The following is a 17,041-nucleotide window of genomic DNA, read 5'->3' as shown; positions in this document are numbered from 1 at the left end:
TAATAGCCCCACCAGTTTTCAGAAGCAGAAGGTCCTGTAGTTACTGAGTAATACCTGAGCCTTCCTGCATTAAGGGGTTAATAATGCACTGATATGAAACACAGACAGACATGGGCCCAGACAGAAGATAGTTCTGGGCCAAATACTATGGCGGTGTATTGGCAAGAACCCTAATGCAATACACATCATGATACAGGGGTTCAGTGTATTGCAATACAGTAAATAAGACAATATTAGGAAAACTGTATTAAAAAGTATTTAAAGAACCTCACCATGTGTATAAAATCTGAGTAAAAGAATTAAACTGTGGATTTTTTTATCCAATCAGATCAGTCTAATCTTTATGCTGAGAATCAATACAGTATTGCAAAATAACATTTCAATTTTTTGTTAAATGTATCTCTCTTTCTGGTGCTGCCAATTAACCCACCTGTTCTTAGCACCCCCTAGCACTGCTCCCCACACTAAGAGGGTAAGGACTTAACACACATCTCTCCAATACATGCAGAGCCAGCCACCACCGCCTCTTTTCAAACTGCTGATGATGTGGCATTGCCTGACAGCCGCCGACACACTCTGAAGACAGCGTTGGTTCCCCAGCTCCGCCACACCTTCGCCTAAGAGTGATGATGAGGGGGGAGAGAGTGCCATCTACCCTCTTGGAGAGAGCACAGCCTATTGTGCTCTCATGGACTCTGGCTTCTGATGGCAAAGCAGCACGGCTTAGGTTTTAGAACACAGTGGTTGTGTGTTGTGCGACTTCCCAGCCAATAACATTGCAATATATGGATGAATTCGGCCCAGTTAAGGCACTTAACTTACGGATCAGTGGCAACGGCAAGTGTACCGCCGGCCAAAACTGACCCAGCTGTGGTATGATGTTTGAACTTGTGAAATGTTTGTAAAGCAACTCTTGCCAACTGTGCTTGTGCCATGCCACCCGGATTCAGACGTGTAAGTGTGGGCCACAGCTGGGATGCTCTATCTGGTAGATCGGATTGGGCGCCCCTCTAGTAAAATGTGTGTGGGTTGGCAAAAAAAGACTGTAGAGAGGGTTAAAGCAGAGAGATGGCCAGGTGGAGAAACTGTGCAGGTCCACTTTCGCTGTCAGGGAGCTGTTTATGTGAAAATAAGCAAGATCTCAAGCCCGATATTTCAACCCGGCAGACTCTGCATGGCCGTGGATACAGTCAAGTGAAAAAAGTCTCTCTCTCTCATTCTCTCTCTCTCTCTTTTTTTTTTTCTATCTAATTACATTGAGCCTGCCAACACACATGGTCTCGCCAGCTATTTTGTTGAGACTGGAATTGGAGCTTATGTTTATAGGTTCTCTCCTTTTCTCTCTCTCTCTCTTCTGCCTTCCATTCTCTCTTTCTCTTCTTGCTCTCCTTTACCCCCCCCCCCCCCCCCTCCCTTGCTTTAGCAGCTGTGGATTTCAGTAGTGGTAGCTACTCCTGTATTTATTTGCAGGAGTAATGCTCTTAAATGTTCTCGCACACTAGAGAAAGCTGTGAGCCGGAGCCAGAGCCTCGGACAGCTGTTTGATAATCGTGTCACACCGATTCTCTCTTTTCTTCAGGCACAGAAAGACCTCATTAGCTTTACAGGTTCCATTTGATCTTGGTTCCGCTGCTCTTCTTTTACTTCATTCTCCTTACTTAAATTAGCCGGGAGTAGGCTAATTCAGCAAGAAGACTGAGGGCTTTAGCCTCATTTTTGTAGCACTATAGGTCTTGGCTGGAGGTGCCAATCACAACTCTAATGGTTACTGGTAGTTTTATGGCTTGAAGCAGATCCATGGCCAAGAATGGAAACCGTGTGTACTGTAACACAGCCAATGGCTGCTAATTAGCAGCACGGTGATTATTTTTGTCTCGCATGATTGTTGATTTTGATCAAATTCTCCTGGTGAATAACACAGCTGATCAAAGCCAGACTTGGTTTTTGGCCCTGAGACAGCATTTACCTTCGGGTAACGATAACTCTGAAAGACGTCTGACACTGTTACACGCACTCAAAACTGCTCTTCCTGGGTGGCCATGGCACCTTTTCAAGCCGTTTGCTGGTTTCAACTGTGAATGTGTGTTGCCACACTTAGGGTCTGGCCTCCATCCTTATTTCATTTTCCTAGCATTTTAACGGATTGGACGAGAGGCGAGCCAGGGCTCATAATGCTTTCTGTCCATAAAGCAATCCTCTCCCCTGCACCTTTACTTCATTAGTCAGCTTATATATCCTTCAGAACTTCAGGACGAGCCCCTCCTCCAAAGTTCTCCTTCAAAGGACCCGAGGTTAGAAGCTCCACCCTTTCCACAGGGTTCTGGCAGTATTGCACCATTTGACCTTTTTGTGTCCTCTCAGAAAACTGAACCCTGACCCCCTGGATGCCATTCGGGCCTTTCTTCTAGCAGAGATCCGTGGGGGAACTGCGCTAGTAGTTGTAGCTTCTCCGGCCTCAGGGAAGGTCGGTGCTTGCCAGAACCTCTCGATTGTAAATTTTCACATTTTGGTTCATATGGCTGGCCTTAGGAACGGGTTTGACGTTTAGCCTGTTGCGGATGTGATCCTATGGGCGGACTGGAGCTAAAGCTGCATCTGAGCCCCTCGATAAATATGGGCCTCTCTGTGTAAACATCCCTCAGCTGCTCTGTGTCATCTCAGTAGCAGTTATAATGGACGCTCGGCTTGGCTCGGAGTACAGAGCAGAAGAAAAGAGTGTGTTTGTGCGGGTCAAGTGCTCTGGCAAGTGTAACCTCATAGAGCCGTGTCAGGAAACTTAAACGACAAAGAGCTGAAGAGATGAGTGTGTATTGGTGATACTCGCTCAGCAATGGTACACCCATTATGGACACTGACACATGCACAGCTTGTTTAATCGCCATGGAATATCATTGCCAATACACCAGGACGCTCCGGAGCAGCCATGCCTCAGTGTAAAGTCATCCAGTAGACACAGGAGTAAAAAGCCCGGCAGCACTGGGCTCTGGAGCACTGCAGCAGCTATAGGCAATACCTTTTAGGATACGTTTGACATAACTATAACTAATCCTCCATTATCAGTACCGGACCTCACTAATGCTCTCATGGCCAAATTCCATCACAGCAATGTGCTAAAATCTAAAGGGAAAAAAAAGACTCCTATTAACCTTGATTTTAAACTCAAGTCTGCAGAAGCAGGTGTCCACAAACTTTTGAACATGCACTGTTCACTGTATCTGTTGTATAACCGCACAACTTTCCATCATATAAAATCGAACCTGAGTGTCAAGGCGATGACCGGTGGTTAGCGAAGTCCTCGCTGTTTACACCTGAGACAGAAGTCTTGCCATGATCACCTTCCTACCACCTTATGTTCTGGGTCACCCTCTGGAGTATTACACCCACTCAATACACACTCATGTGCCTCCCAGACATAAAAAAAACAAGACGGCCCATTTAGGATAGCACGCTTCAAACTGGAGTCTATTTCTGACCGAGGTCTTGTGCGTGGTGTTTATATGTACAGTGACTGGAGTGGCATGGGTCAGTGGATGGAGTCGTCCCACCCCCCTCCCTGTTCCTGTGGACTCCAAGTATGGAGCGTAGCTCCCGTGAGAACTATTCTGATTTGGTTCAGAGTTGACTGTCAGTAGATCCTCGAAACGCCCCCAAACACACTTGTACAAATGACCCCCCCCCCCCCCCCCCCTCCAAAAATCCATTCTCTGGTCATATTTGGTTCTTTGCCATATACGGACTCCCTGCTAGATCATGGCACTATTCCAGTTGAACTTTTGTCTTCTTATGGAGCTTTTCCATATCTTTATTATACTGTTGATTACCAGAGACAATCATTTTATTATTTATTAATCATTATTTATTAATTAATTAATATTAATAATTTATTACTTAGACTAAAAAACCCCAGAGTTGCTGAGTTGATCAATCAAGGCCTTAACCACAACCAAAGTAGAGACCTGATTCAATCAAGAGACTTGGGATTGGGGGCTGATCCGTGCATTTTTAATGGATGAGGTAGCCACTTCAAAGGTTCAGATCCTTAGATTTGCTATCTGGCGTCCTCTAGACGGTATTAATAGTCATGATCCTCAGCTTCTGTGGATGAACTTCCCATTTTTTTGCCCTTGAGAGACTTCATCTGTGACCGTATTAATCAAAACAATGCTGGTTCTAATGCTAACTCTCCATTCCACCTTAAATAGTGCTGCACTTACACTGTGTACACTTCAACAGCAGTGTGTAAGTGCTGCAGTATTTAAGGTGGAACGGAAAGTTCTGAGAACAGGAGTTAGCTCCGACAGCAGACGGCTCCCAGAGCAGCAGGTGAAGAGTGTGTGGGTTAATCTGTCAGCAGAGGAGGATCTAAACTCTTCACTCTTCCACAGAATGTTGGTCTAATTTCTGCCGTTTTTGTCTACGCTGCCCTAACCACACAGTTTAGTTGTAATTGTCCAACGACAAAGATAGTGTATTCAATAATCTCTATTTTGGGAAGGTCTAACGTTCTTCTGATCCAGTCTTTACTCCTGAATTCCACCTGGTTAGGAACTAAACTATGGTTCTGTACCAGGAGGAGACTAATACTAATGCACACAGACTAAGTGATTAGACTGCAGAGTTGTAAAGGAGCTGGGAGCTGAATGGTCAGGTTCGACCCTTCAACCCTTTCCTCTCTAGAGAGGTCGCCCAGGTGCTCGTTCAGTCTCTCGTCACTTCAAGGCTTGACTACTGCAGCTCTCTTCTGGCTGGTCTCCCTCTGGGCACCATCAGGCCCCTGCACCTCATCCACAATCAGCGGCACAGGTCGTCTTCAATGTCCCTAAATTCAGCCATGTCTCTCCACTGCTGCATTCTCTCTTCACTGGCTTCCTGTAGCTGCTTCCCGCATCAGATTCAAACCCCTGACACTGGCCTACAAAGCCAAGACTGGACCAGCCAGCCCCTCCGTACTTGACTGCAATGGTCAAAAGCCGATCAGCACCAAGAGCCCTTCCAGCTTCAAGTACGGCTCGGCTCGACCCGCCATCCCCAAAATCCACAATCCGCAAGACGAGCGTCCAGGCTTTTGTCTGTCCTGCACCAAAGTGGTGGAATGAACTTCCCCTGGGTGTCCGAACGACAACGCTCGCTGTCTTCAAACCCAGACTGAAGACCCTCCTCTTCTGAGAGTAGTTGGGCGAATAGTAGAGTACTATGGTCTCCTTATTGACTTGTGTTTAGTAGAGTCTAAGATTAGAGGATCTTTAAATTTTTAGCCTTTTCTAACTAGCTGAGGTTTGTCTTGGGTAAATAGCAAATAGCACTTTTGTTAGTCGCTCTGGATTAGAGCGTCTGCTAAAGGCCTTAAATGTCAGGTGGGTCAGTCAGACTGGACTGTTGGATATGAAACACTATAGAGTTTAAAACAGTCGTTTAAAAAGTTGCTGCAAACGAAGTAGTTGCTGATTTCAGAAACTGGTGCTAAAAACACAGTGATTTTACTGGTGTTTACTGTTGTGGATTAGCTGTGTTATGTATACAAACACAAAGATCAGATCAGTATCAGCCGATACTCTGCATTAATACACTTTGATTGGATCGTGCAGATGGTCCTAATGACCTCCCCTTGACCGATGTTCTGAACAACATGCCACCTGCTGGCCTAATACTTTTGATTAGTGCAAGTCAGCCCCCAGTCTAACTTCCTACTCTTCTCGCGACCTGCCCTCCACCCCAGTGACCTTATGTGTATGTGTCTTTCTCTGTGCTCCAGCAGCCCCTTCAGACATGACGGTCAATATTTACCCAAGCCTGCTTTCGCATGTGGAACTGGCTTAATCACACTTGCTGAGTGTGGTCTCCCAGCAGGGTGTGAAACTTGGGGGGCTGATGAGGGGATATTTTTTATTATTATTTATTTTTTTTTTACAGCAGGGGTACCCAACTCAACTGTTGGTGGGCCATTGCACTGTGCAAGTTGGTGTTTTCCCTCTTCTCAAAGGGAATTGAAGACTTCAAGGTTAGCTGGTTAATTGAATCTTGTGTGAAACCTTCTCACATTCCTGAAAATGAAGGTGCCTAAGGGGCCCTGCGGCACTTTTGCTTCCCCTAAGGAGTTTCCAGTGGGATTGAACAGTGGTTTCATGCCTCGTCAGCCTGCTTTTCTCACTGTCCATTGACCCAGTAGACTCGGCCACCAGACTCTGAGAAAACACTCGTACTTTTCTTCCAGTCTGTTCTGCTGTGTTTGTGCAACTGCAAACTCCATTTCACATCAAAAGGGGCTGTAAAATCTTTTAAAACTTATTAAAAATATTTCCCACAGGAAAACGTCCCTAAACTGACATTCTCCCACTGGGTGATTTATAGAACCCTGTCAGACCCAATCCTTTCCCTTGGTTAGCCGTCTGGTTGGCTTGGTCGGGAGCTTTTGTCACATGCGTTGGTGGGGGAATATGTTGAAAGAGTCATGAGTAATGAAAACGGATGTGTTAGCTGTGTGTTTGGGGGCGCAGAGTCGTGCTTTGTTCTCTGGACCACCGTGAAAGCTTGATAAAGGTTTGTGTTCGGCCTCCAGCTCTGCACAATTCACCCAGTCTTGCTGCAGTTTATAGAAGATCTGATCATTTGAATCAGGTGTGCAGAAAAAAGTGGACGACAGTGTAGTTTCTTGGCCAAAGCTCTTTATGTACATTTAAAGAATGGCTACATCCTGGACTAAGGCACTGCCGCCATCAACTAGAGGCTCACGGGTTCTAATCCCGGGTCATGCTGCTTGCCATTAGCAGCCGGAGTCAGAGAGAGCACAATTGGCCTTGCCTTGGCACTTCCTCCCGACACCATTCCTAGTGTGCTGTTGGTCGGCACGCGCATCTGTTAGCTGTTGTATTGGTGTCGGAGGAGACATGTGGTAGTCTTGAACCCTTTCAGTGTTGGGGCATTGCTAGTGCTGCTAGGAATTGGGCAATTGACCTCCTAAAATTGGGTAGAAAATGGGGTAAATTTAGAAATGGATCATTTAAAAAAATAATATGACTTGCTACATCCTTCTAGATGAAGGACCAATTTACATAGAAAGCTTCTGTATAGTATATTTCACACCATTCTCTGCCCTGATCCTGGTCGAGTTTTCTCTGTACTAAACTCTTACAAAACAGGGTTCGTCAAGGACTGTTGATGTCCAGACAGGTGATGTTCATAGCGTAGCACCATGACAACTCAAAAGAACCATTTAAATGCCTTAATGACCGTTTGCCTGGTAATTAGTTCTTCAAATACAAGGATAATCTTTTGTAGATGGTTCTCCATAGGAAATGAAAAGATAGACCAGCATGGTTACAAGTTAAAGTTAAAACACCCATTTTCAGTACTATATAGAACCAGTTTTAGAGGTCTCCCACTGACTGCCATTGTTCCAAATCACCGCCATGTTTATTCTTAGAGATATTCTCTTACTGCTATTAGTCCTGATCCCCTTGTCATTGGTTCTGAAACCTTCTCTTGGGTTAGATTGGGTCTAATCGCTGCTTTATTTATTCTGAAAACTATGTACTGTACTGTAAGGTGTGTGTGTGTGTGTGTGTGTGTGTGTATGTATATATATATGCGCAGTATAAAAGTGTGTATATACGTGTTCATGCATGCATATGAATTGTCAGTAGATCAGTGATGAGTGCAAGTTAGAATAACTGTATATTCCACAGGTGGAATTGTGTCCAGGCTCCTTCCACTGTTTGGATTAGGGATGAAATACAGTGAGTCTGAGAGGGAGAGAGGAATGGGAAATCATCTGTCAGCGCAGGATCAGCCCACTAGACCTGTCAGTCTTTCCGCTCGGGCCAAACCTCTGTTTGATAGATGTCTATGGAGAGAGAGAGAGAAACAGACAGGCAGAGCGCGAGAGCGAGTGTGCATGCAAGAGACTTGCCAAGAGAAAGAGAGAGCGAATAGAAATGTGTCTATATTCCCTTTTACTGCATCGGCCAACGAGTGCACCTGCAGGGAACGGTGCAGGACAGGCACGTCTGAGTAAGAATGACCACGGTTTCTGAGAAGCCTTACAAGTCCAGCTGGCCTTTTTTTTTGGTTTCTCTGCACATACACGCAAACACACACACACTGCCTGTCTACATTTGCAGGAACACATAGAAATTGTACCAAGTTAGTAATATATAGACATCAGATCTGTATGCCCAGAATTACCATTCCAATGCATCTCAAGTACAAATATTCAAGAAAGGCCTGAGGAGTGTTCAGTATTAGGCTGTTGTAATCAGCTTGGCAGATGCTTGCTGACTGTATTCCACTACTGTATACGTATTTTTTTCCATTCACATTTCTATAGTCGTCCCAAAATAATCAGTAACACTTTATTATGTGAAGCTAAGTGGTTTCTAGCCAGCCTTCCAGCGAGGCTATTTGTGTCAAACAGTAGCAGTGCTCTGGTTTTGTGCTTCAGTAACACAATAGGACGCCTACAGCATGCCTGAAAGATCGAAGTGGGTGGTGGTAGGTGCTGTGGGCCGATTTGCCAGATATTCCAGAAGCAGGGCAAAAAAAAATCCCCCTCTACACAAAAGAAAGTGTAGTCTTCTGTTTTGTTAGCTTTGGAGAGGGGATTGTAAACCTGATCTGACTCAGATATAAGCTCTTCTGGGGTCATTTACTGTCACATTTGATGTTGTTGTTGTTGTTGTTGTTCTTATTTAAAGCGAAACGTCTCTGAAAGTTGGATCTGTTTGATTCTGGCACCTTCTGTAGGCCTCATTTCAACACCAGTGCTCAGCGCATTATCAACAAAACACCTAAAGCCACCATAGTGTTTGTTAACTAGACTGTGTCGAAAAACCGTACTTTGCTAATCCTGTCAGGCATTCAACCTGTTGGCTTTGTGTTCCAGATCGATTTTGGATAAATGGCTTTAATCTGCTTTGGTGCTTAGCAGAGCTTTGCCATGTCTGAGATGGAAGGTGTACGGGCTCAGAGAGAGACGTTGTGGGGGTCAGAGGGCCTGTGGAACAGCCCGTGGAACAGCATGTGGAACAGCTTAAGGCAGGGTCATAAAAAGCCAGGGTTCACACATATAGTGGTAACCAAAGGTTGAGTAGATGGAAGGATGTATAGATAGTATGTAGATAGAAGAACTTGATTTAAAGAAGGAGCTAAAATTTGCATCTTTAATAAATCTGGAAAGTTCCAGATCCATATATATAGCATGTCGTTTAGACTTTCAGCATTTCAGGGGGACTGTGAAGGTTCAGAGGAGATCTGGAAGATCTCTAGTGAGAACTGCTTGTATGCTGTAAGACGGGCGCCGAAAACCTGTCAAAATGTGGTGCACTATTCCACTGTGCATCATTGCTTTCACAAATGCGATCTCAACAATAAATCTGTCTAGTATAGAATATGTAAAACGACCCGAAGACCAAATACCAACTTTTTATGTAGTTCTGCCAAAACAAAACTGCCAAATCAACCAATCACCCTCTAGTGCCAAGCTAATATGCTAATCATGAGCAGTGGGGTGGCTGGTACTCCAGTAGTAAGAGATGGTAAGACCCCCGCACTGCCCCAGGCTGGGCTGCTCTACTGGACTGTTGCGCTGCTTCCAGACTAAACCTCAGCAAAAGGCTCCAGTCTGTTGAGAGCACTGTTTAATACCTGTGTGTATTCAGTCGATGACCTTGGATTAAACAATATGAAATTGTTACCTTCCTGATATGTGGATGCTGTTTTTCATTTCAGAGTCTAGGTCTGTTACGGCGACTAGTCCTCCTTGTCGGGGTGTATTTAGCTCTTTGTGAGGACCAGATTGGGTTATTATATAAGGCACTGGAAATACCCCAGGAAGGCCAGCATGCTTGTGATTGTGTTTGTGTGTGCAGTGGATCACAGTCCTACGTTTGTCTGTCTGTGTGGATAGCTACACTCTGCTGGGAGCGATTCAACACTTGCCCTGCACAAATTAGGCTAGACCTTCACCTCCAGCCACCTCCAGTGTATGTGATCATAAACAAGGATCTGAAAACCGACGTGCGAGGGAGAGAGGCAGGCAGTGAGACAGCGGTGTGCATAGTGTGTGTGTGTGTGCGTTTCTGTCTCTCATCTTTCAACATTAATAACTCTAGAAAGTTCTGCTCTGGCTCCACTATGAGTTGTTGTTGTATTTGATGCCAGCCTTTGCTGGCACTGCCCATGCCTGGGATACTGAGGAAGGCTGGCATTCAGCACTGTTTACATCTCTGGAGATGGAAGGAGAGGGGGAGAAAGACCAGACGAGAAAGAAAGAGAGAGATGGGCCCTGGTTTCTTTTGTGTAAGTGCATTACATCAGACAGGACCTGGAGAGAGAGTGAGGGAGGGAGAGAGAGAGAGAGAGACTGTTTGCACCTCCTGCTTTCTTGCTCTGCTTTTCCTCACCTTTGCGTCTCCCATATTGTGAAGACCCTCTCGCCCTCTGCTCTGAGCTTTGCTCCGGCTGAATGTGCAGCGATTATCAACCCTTGTTATGCACATCCTGTCCTCTGCGGCCTTATTCAATTCTTCACATGACAGTCCCCCACCAGCGACCTTCCCATTATCTAAATAGCCTTATAGAGGGTAAATGAAGTGTCGCACATGCTTTCTTTGCAAACTGTGTGTTACTCTTGATCGTCAAGCTGTTAAAGAAGTCTCGACGCCTAATGGCCAATAATTACACCCCATTACGTGCAAATGCGGAACCGGAGACGAGGGGAAATGGGTGAATACTGATCATGCCTCGGAGCCACTCCGAGCAAGTGCGTTTCATGTAGTCCCGGCCTTCTGTAGGGAGTGTGTGTGTGGTTTTTTCGGCTTAATCAGGTGGCCAGGGTTGTGTTTCATAAAGGTATGGGATGCAATCAATTATGCAATTATCTGCTATGAGTATTATGCTGCAAATTACTAGCATACCGTTCAGATCCACGTTTTTGTTCCAGGAACACACTTCTATGATGCACTGTTCATGCCCTGAATACACTTGTTTGTCCAAATGTTTGTGGACACCCTGCTAGTTTGCTAAATGCAACCTTTTTTGACACAGTTAAGACAAATGCACACACTCCGTTTGTCTTGGGCCCTCGAGCAGGTAGACATCAACCTATTGGAATTATGCTGTGGAACATGTGCCGTGGGCTAGAGGGGTATAAAGTCCCCCAGCATGTGCGGAACTGTTTTCTCAGAGGGCAGTGGGTGCTTAGCGGTTAGAGTGCCGGGATATCGATAACAGGGTTGTGGGTTCGATTCCCGGGCTCGGCAAGCTGCCACTGTTGGGCCCTTGAGCAAGGCCCTTTACCTTCTCTGCTCCCCGGGTGCTGGAGTTGGGTGTGTGTGAACTCACTGCCCCTAGTTCACTAGTGTGTGTGTGTGTGTGTGTGTGTGTGTGTGTGTGTGTGTGTGTGTGTGTGTGTGTGTGTGTGTTCACTACCACAGATGGGTTAAATGCAGAGACACATTTCGCTGTACAGTGTACAGTGACAAATACGTGCACCTTTACCTTTTACCTTTATGATGGTTTTCCATCCAGTACTTTTGGGATATGTTGGGGAGTTGGGGATGGTGATCCTCCAACATCCTAACCTCCATAACTCATCATTGTGTTGCTGAATGCAATTGAATTCAAAATCTACTAGAAAGCCTCTCCTAAAAGGTCCTGTAGACCTTCATGACTGTCAGTTTCTAACCACAGAACCGTAACTGTACAAACCAATGTACAAACCAAATAATGTCTCATCAGCAGAGGTACTGTGGTCAGAAACCGACCAATGATGGATAGGGTAGGGTAGAGGGCAGCTAATAAATTGTGCCCCAGCAGATACAGTGGACGAGTGTATTGCCGTGTACTGCATCACCCTTGTTTAGTTACAAGGCCATGGTACATTTCCATCCATTTACATTTCCAGCTCTGTGAGCGTCAGTGTTGTTGAATTATGTACTTGAGCTCGTTGACTTTCATATCATGAAAAGCTAGCCGGCTAGCTTCCCAAGAAGTTGAGCTATCAGCAAGCCACATCTGTGTGGAAGGCAAACAACTGGCCATGCTCCGACTGCAGTGCTTTCAGCTATACATGTATACATATATATTCATATATTTATACACTAGCCAGTGTTTGTACTAGGTTTTCCTAGCAAACATCAGAGCAGTGTCCCAGAGGCAGCCCAAACAGAGTGGCGTGGAGTCACAGGCATGTTCTCCTAGACCTAACAAAAACTTTTCAAAGGGGTCTTTTGGCATTGTTTTGAAGCACATGGAAACTGTAGTGAGCCACTCATCCTACCTTGTGTGCTATGTGTGTGTGTTGCCAGTATGTCTGGCTCTGCTTTGGCCTGAGCTTGTATATGTTTGATTTTAACCTTTGATGAAGAACCTCTGGGATGGGGCAGCAACATTTGGGAGCTTAGTTATAATGTCATTAAGATGATAACAAAACCCACGTTTATGGATGTGGCCCAAAGCATCTTGAGGAACAGTGAGTTGGATGACCTTTAGAACATCTGACCTTTAGACGTCTTACCCAAACCATCAACAGGGAATTGATGTTTTGTCTGGAGGGTTTTTGTGACTACACCATGGTGCTACACTACTACTGCAATAAGACTCAATGGTTGAGTACTTGATAGCGATGGTCAAAAGCCGATCCGCACCAAGAGCCCTTCCAGCTTCAAGTACGGCTCTGCTTGACCCGCCATTCCTCAAAATCCACGGAAGACGAGCGTCCAGCCTTTTTTTTTCTGTCCTGCACCGAAGTGGTGGAACAAGCTTTCCCTGGGTGTCCGAACGGTAGAGTCCAACGCTCGCCGCCTTCAAACCCAGACTGAAGACCCTTCTCTTCTGAGAGTACTTGGGCGAGTAGTAGAGTGATCTCCTTATTGACTTAGTAGAGTCTAAACTTAGAGGTGTCTTTGAATCCAGATATACTTAAGGTTAAAAAATGGTCAATTTTTATTTGGACTGATGCGTGTGAAACTGACCAATGATTCATTATATGTATGTTGAGGGACGCTGACGAATTGCAGGCAGATGAGTTCATAAAGTGACCAGTGTTCCATCCAATGAATTCTGTATGTAAGATTTTCTAAAATTCTGGACATTAGATTTTAATGTTGGTGACATTTGGTCTTTGCTGCCTATTGCTAATAAAAGCCAGACTGCTGTAAATCTGTGTTTGAGGGCCCTTTCCCGATACTGAATGACTGTAAACAGCGGTGGGTTTCGTAGGTTTGATGGGAGATCAGTGTTGGCGTTCCTTCAACGATGAGAAAAACGAAGGAGTTTACATCCACGGAAATGAAACGCTTGAGCTACCTTTCTTTACTCTGATCTCAGCATATCCCGTATGTTTTGTCTACATGTGGGTACACGTGTCTGCCTGTGTGTAGAAGCTGGTCTCATCTTGTATTGATAAAAAAAACAAAAAAAACAACCATCCTTCTCCTCCACGTTCTCACAACAGCAGTTTCATTTTTCCCGTGCATGCGTCCTGTATTAGCATGGTAATGTGTTCATGCCTGTGTGCTTTCCACCACAAAGCCTCAGGGCGGCAATTAATCAAAGGGGAAAACCGTGTAGATGTAAATGGGAGTAAATGAATATGCATTTCCTTATGGAGGTAGAGCTTTAGCCCACTCTGAGTAAAAGGGAGAGACAGAAAGACAGACAGAGCAGGACTGGGTTGGGGGCGGGGGGGGGGGGGGGGGCTGGATGAAAGAGATTGATGATGATTGGTTGTTTGTTTGGTTTATTTACATGTTTTTTTTTTTTTTGTCTCCTGTAGTGTACAACCTCCCGTCTCCATGACGATGCACCAAAGCAAGAGCCAAAAGTTTGTGATCAAGCCGAAGTATTACCACACGCACACGCAGGTGCACGGAGTCGGACAGACGCCCGAGCGTAGCATTCCGCTGACCGTCGGACACCACCCCCTCACGGGTCAGTACAGCCTTTTCCTTTTTACTCCAGCTGATACTGATGCAGCAAAACGTCAAAAACACTGACCCACTGACTGGGTCCTTGCCATGGGTAGTGGTGGCTCAGAGGTAAGGGCCCGGGTTATTAATGACAGGGTTATGGGTTCGATACTTGGGGCTGCTAAGCTGCTGATGTTGGGCCCTTGGGCAGGACACTCTCACTTATTGTTTATATTGGGTTTTTCATTATAGATAGATAAATAGATCATCAAGTATTGTGCGGGGGGAGTATTGTCCCAGGTGAGGGGGTTTCACGTGAAGCACCTGCCTGATAGCCTGTTCATCCCCGGTGCATGCTTATAGCTTCCTCCCTCACCGGCTGCTGGTCTGTCCACGGCTAAATACTCATTTCTGATGGTGCACTGAGACGGACAGGCGTTCACCATACCTTTTCATGTTATGAAAAGATTTGCCGTCGTCTCTTGGTCCTCTCAGCAGGTGTGTTTTTAGCTAGCTAAAGAGACTGCAGCCATTTGGCTGGTGTTAGCTTTTAGCATGGCCTCAAAAACACTGACTGGCCAATGTGTTAATGTGTTTGCGTCACAGCTTTAGGGTTTGGGGGTCACGGTTCGTCACTTACCAAACTCTTATTATTCAACTCTGCCAAGGGAAATACAGTTTTCCATTCTAGGGGACCTTTTAAACAGGTGCTGATGGAGGCCCGAAGCATTTTGGTAGCTGACGCCCCAGTCAAGCTCATGCGGAACGCTTCCTTGGAGTCCCAGATGTTCTTCATCTGCAGGAAGGCTGATCTCGATGGTGGAGAAGCTATTCATTCTGATGGAAATGGCAAGGTTACGGCAGCCAGAAGAAAAAAAAACAACACCAACATGCATATATATATTGGGGAAAGCCATAAACACGACAGAATTTACAAGAGAAAATCTATTTTACAAGTGAAACATCTGGTGTTGTGCTGCAAGGGTGGCTTTGAGTTGGGCTGCAAGTGAATTGTTTCGGTAGCAGCCTGAAGTGAAAGCCTGAACAGTGCCGTCTGCTGAGCGGTGCCTAAAATGAATTATTAGCCTCATTTTCCAAAGACAATTACAGATTAAGGCACAGAGAGAGAGAGAGAGAGAGGGTGCTAGAAAAATAGTCTGTGTGTGTGTTGGTGTGTGTAGTGTGTGGGGAATAAGAAAATGTGTGCGTTCATGGGTGCACACCCGAGCGAGTGTGTAGGAGAAGAGAGAAAGATAATTAAATGTTAGTGCTTAGTGATAAAGCGCCATACAGTAAAGCCCTCCTTTCCAGCCGAGACGGTGTGTGAGGAGATTGCTGATGTGATGTGATCGTATCTCCTTGCAAAGCTTTAAGTGTGCTTCCCGCTCCACTGAGAAGTGGGAAGATGCAATTCAGGCCACAAACAGGGCTGCAAACAGTGTGGCTTTCAGGAACGATATACAGGACCCTTAAATCCATGTTCCGGTCCTCTATTTTTTATTTATTTATATTTTTTATGTTCACTGCTGGTTCATTGAACTGTTGATGAAACTGATTGGCTATCTAGTGTCAGATCTAGGGCCGGAAACTGGAAACACGGTCTGTAAATAAACTGTTGGCTGATTGCACCACATATCCGTTGTCTATTGGTGCCCATATAAAACCAAGCATCTTACTTGGGACCACCTCATTTCTCAAATAGCCTAGGTTCAGTTTGGTAGTTTTCATGTTTAAAGCCTAGAACGTCACTCATAGATTACTGTCAATTGCTAGTACTAGACTGTACACTCAAAAATAAGCGTGCTACTAATGGCTATGTTAGCGATGACATGGAAGAACCACGTCTAGGGAACTTAAAGGTCCCTAAAGAAGCATGGTTTTGAGACAAGACAGGACAAGACCACCAATTTGGCCTCCACGTTTGATCCATCTGTGCAGTGAACACACTATATACGCTAGTGAGCAAACATGCATAGCGGACAATGAGCATACATGCCCGGAGCAGTGGGCAGCCATCACTGCGGCAAGCCTTAAGGGACCAACGTTGGCAGCCTATTACTGTTTGTAATGTAAAGACCCATTTAAAGGCTTTTTAAAGGCCCCAAGAACCCATCGACACTTGCTGAGTTTTTCTCTTCCCGAGAGTAAGCTACAAGTTAGCCATTCAGATCAACTGTGATTTTTTCAATCCTGCTTCTATGAAACTGACCTACATTTAATATGCACAATTAATTGGAACCCAATGATTATGGAAATTCAGTGAAATGGCCACATGACTTTCCAACACAGGTCAAGCTCATTAAAAGTGACCTTACCTGGGACTCCCTAAAAACCTAGAACCAGCTTGAAAACAGGCGAATAGCATATTATGCAAATTAGCCTAAAATCCTACAGCACTACCGTCTCAGGGTCCCTGAGATTTTAGTGCCTTTTCTGCTTCAGACACACCTGATTCAACTAAGCAGCTCATTGACTAGTACTTCCAGAGTTGCAGGCGGTGTGTTAAAGCAGGGCATCCACTAAAATGTGCAGGCCAGGATACTTCCAGGACCCAGGTTGAGAAACCCTGCTCTGTAAGATCCATGGCCAGGCTTGTTGGTGTGGCCAGGCTTGTTGGTGTGGCCAAGCAAACTCTTGTTCTCTGTGATCGATGGAGCCTTTGCTGAGGCAGGGAGCAGAGAGGGTGAAGGACTTTGCTCAAGGGCCCAACAGTGGCAGCTTAGCGAACCTGGGTATCGAACCCACAACCCTGTAACCCGATGCTTCTAACTACTGGGTGCATTCATCCATAAATTGGCCAACAGATTCTGTTTCTGTACCATCATGAGTTACATCCTCAAGGTATTAGTGAGCCCATTCCATGAAAGCAGCCATGAAAGCCCAAGCCATGATACTACCTCCACCATGCTTGGCGTATATGCTTTTTTTTTCATACTTTTAGCCTGTCCATTAATTTGGCTGAGGTTAAAACTTGGTCTTATCGGTCTATAAAACTTTAGTCCAGCATGTTTGTAGATCATCTTCTTGCCTTCCAGATCTTACTGCTAATGGGTGGCATGGCCTCCATGTTTCTGGATTGTGATATCCTCACCCCTGCCCTGTGGAGGTTGATGATGGAGTCACTGACCGCTGCCACC

At 45.4% G+C, this 17,041-nt stretch overlaps 1 protein-coding gene across 7 annotated transcripts in view; it reads left to right on the top strand.

The window, feature by feature from the left end:
• The window catches only part of ltbp1 (latent transforming growth factor beta binding protein 1), a 133,592-nt gene that overhangs the window by 29,437 nt on the left and 87,114 nt on the right, over positions 1–17,041 (top strand). For all 7 annotated transcript variants that reach the window (XM_072689976.1, XM_072689973.1, XM_072689978.1 and 4 more), the window contains exon 4: positions 13,772–13,926. In XM_072689976.1, the coding sequence (XP_072546077.1) occupies positions 13,772–13,926 (155 nt within the window). The remainder of the gene's footprint in view (positions 1–13,771; positions 13,927–17,041) is intronic.

The sequence above is a fragment of the Salminus brasiliensis genome, chromosome 10, assembly GCF_030463535.1.
Source record: "Salminus brasiliensis chromosome 10, fSalBra1.hap2, whole genome shotgun sequence".
NCBI classification, from domain to species: domain Eukaryota; kingdom Metazoa; phylum Chordata; class Actinopteri; order Characiformes; family Bryconidae; genus Salminus; species Salminus brasiliensis.
This window is presented reverse-complemented; position numbering and strand designations above follow the sequence as displayed.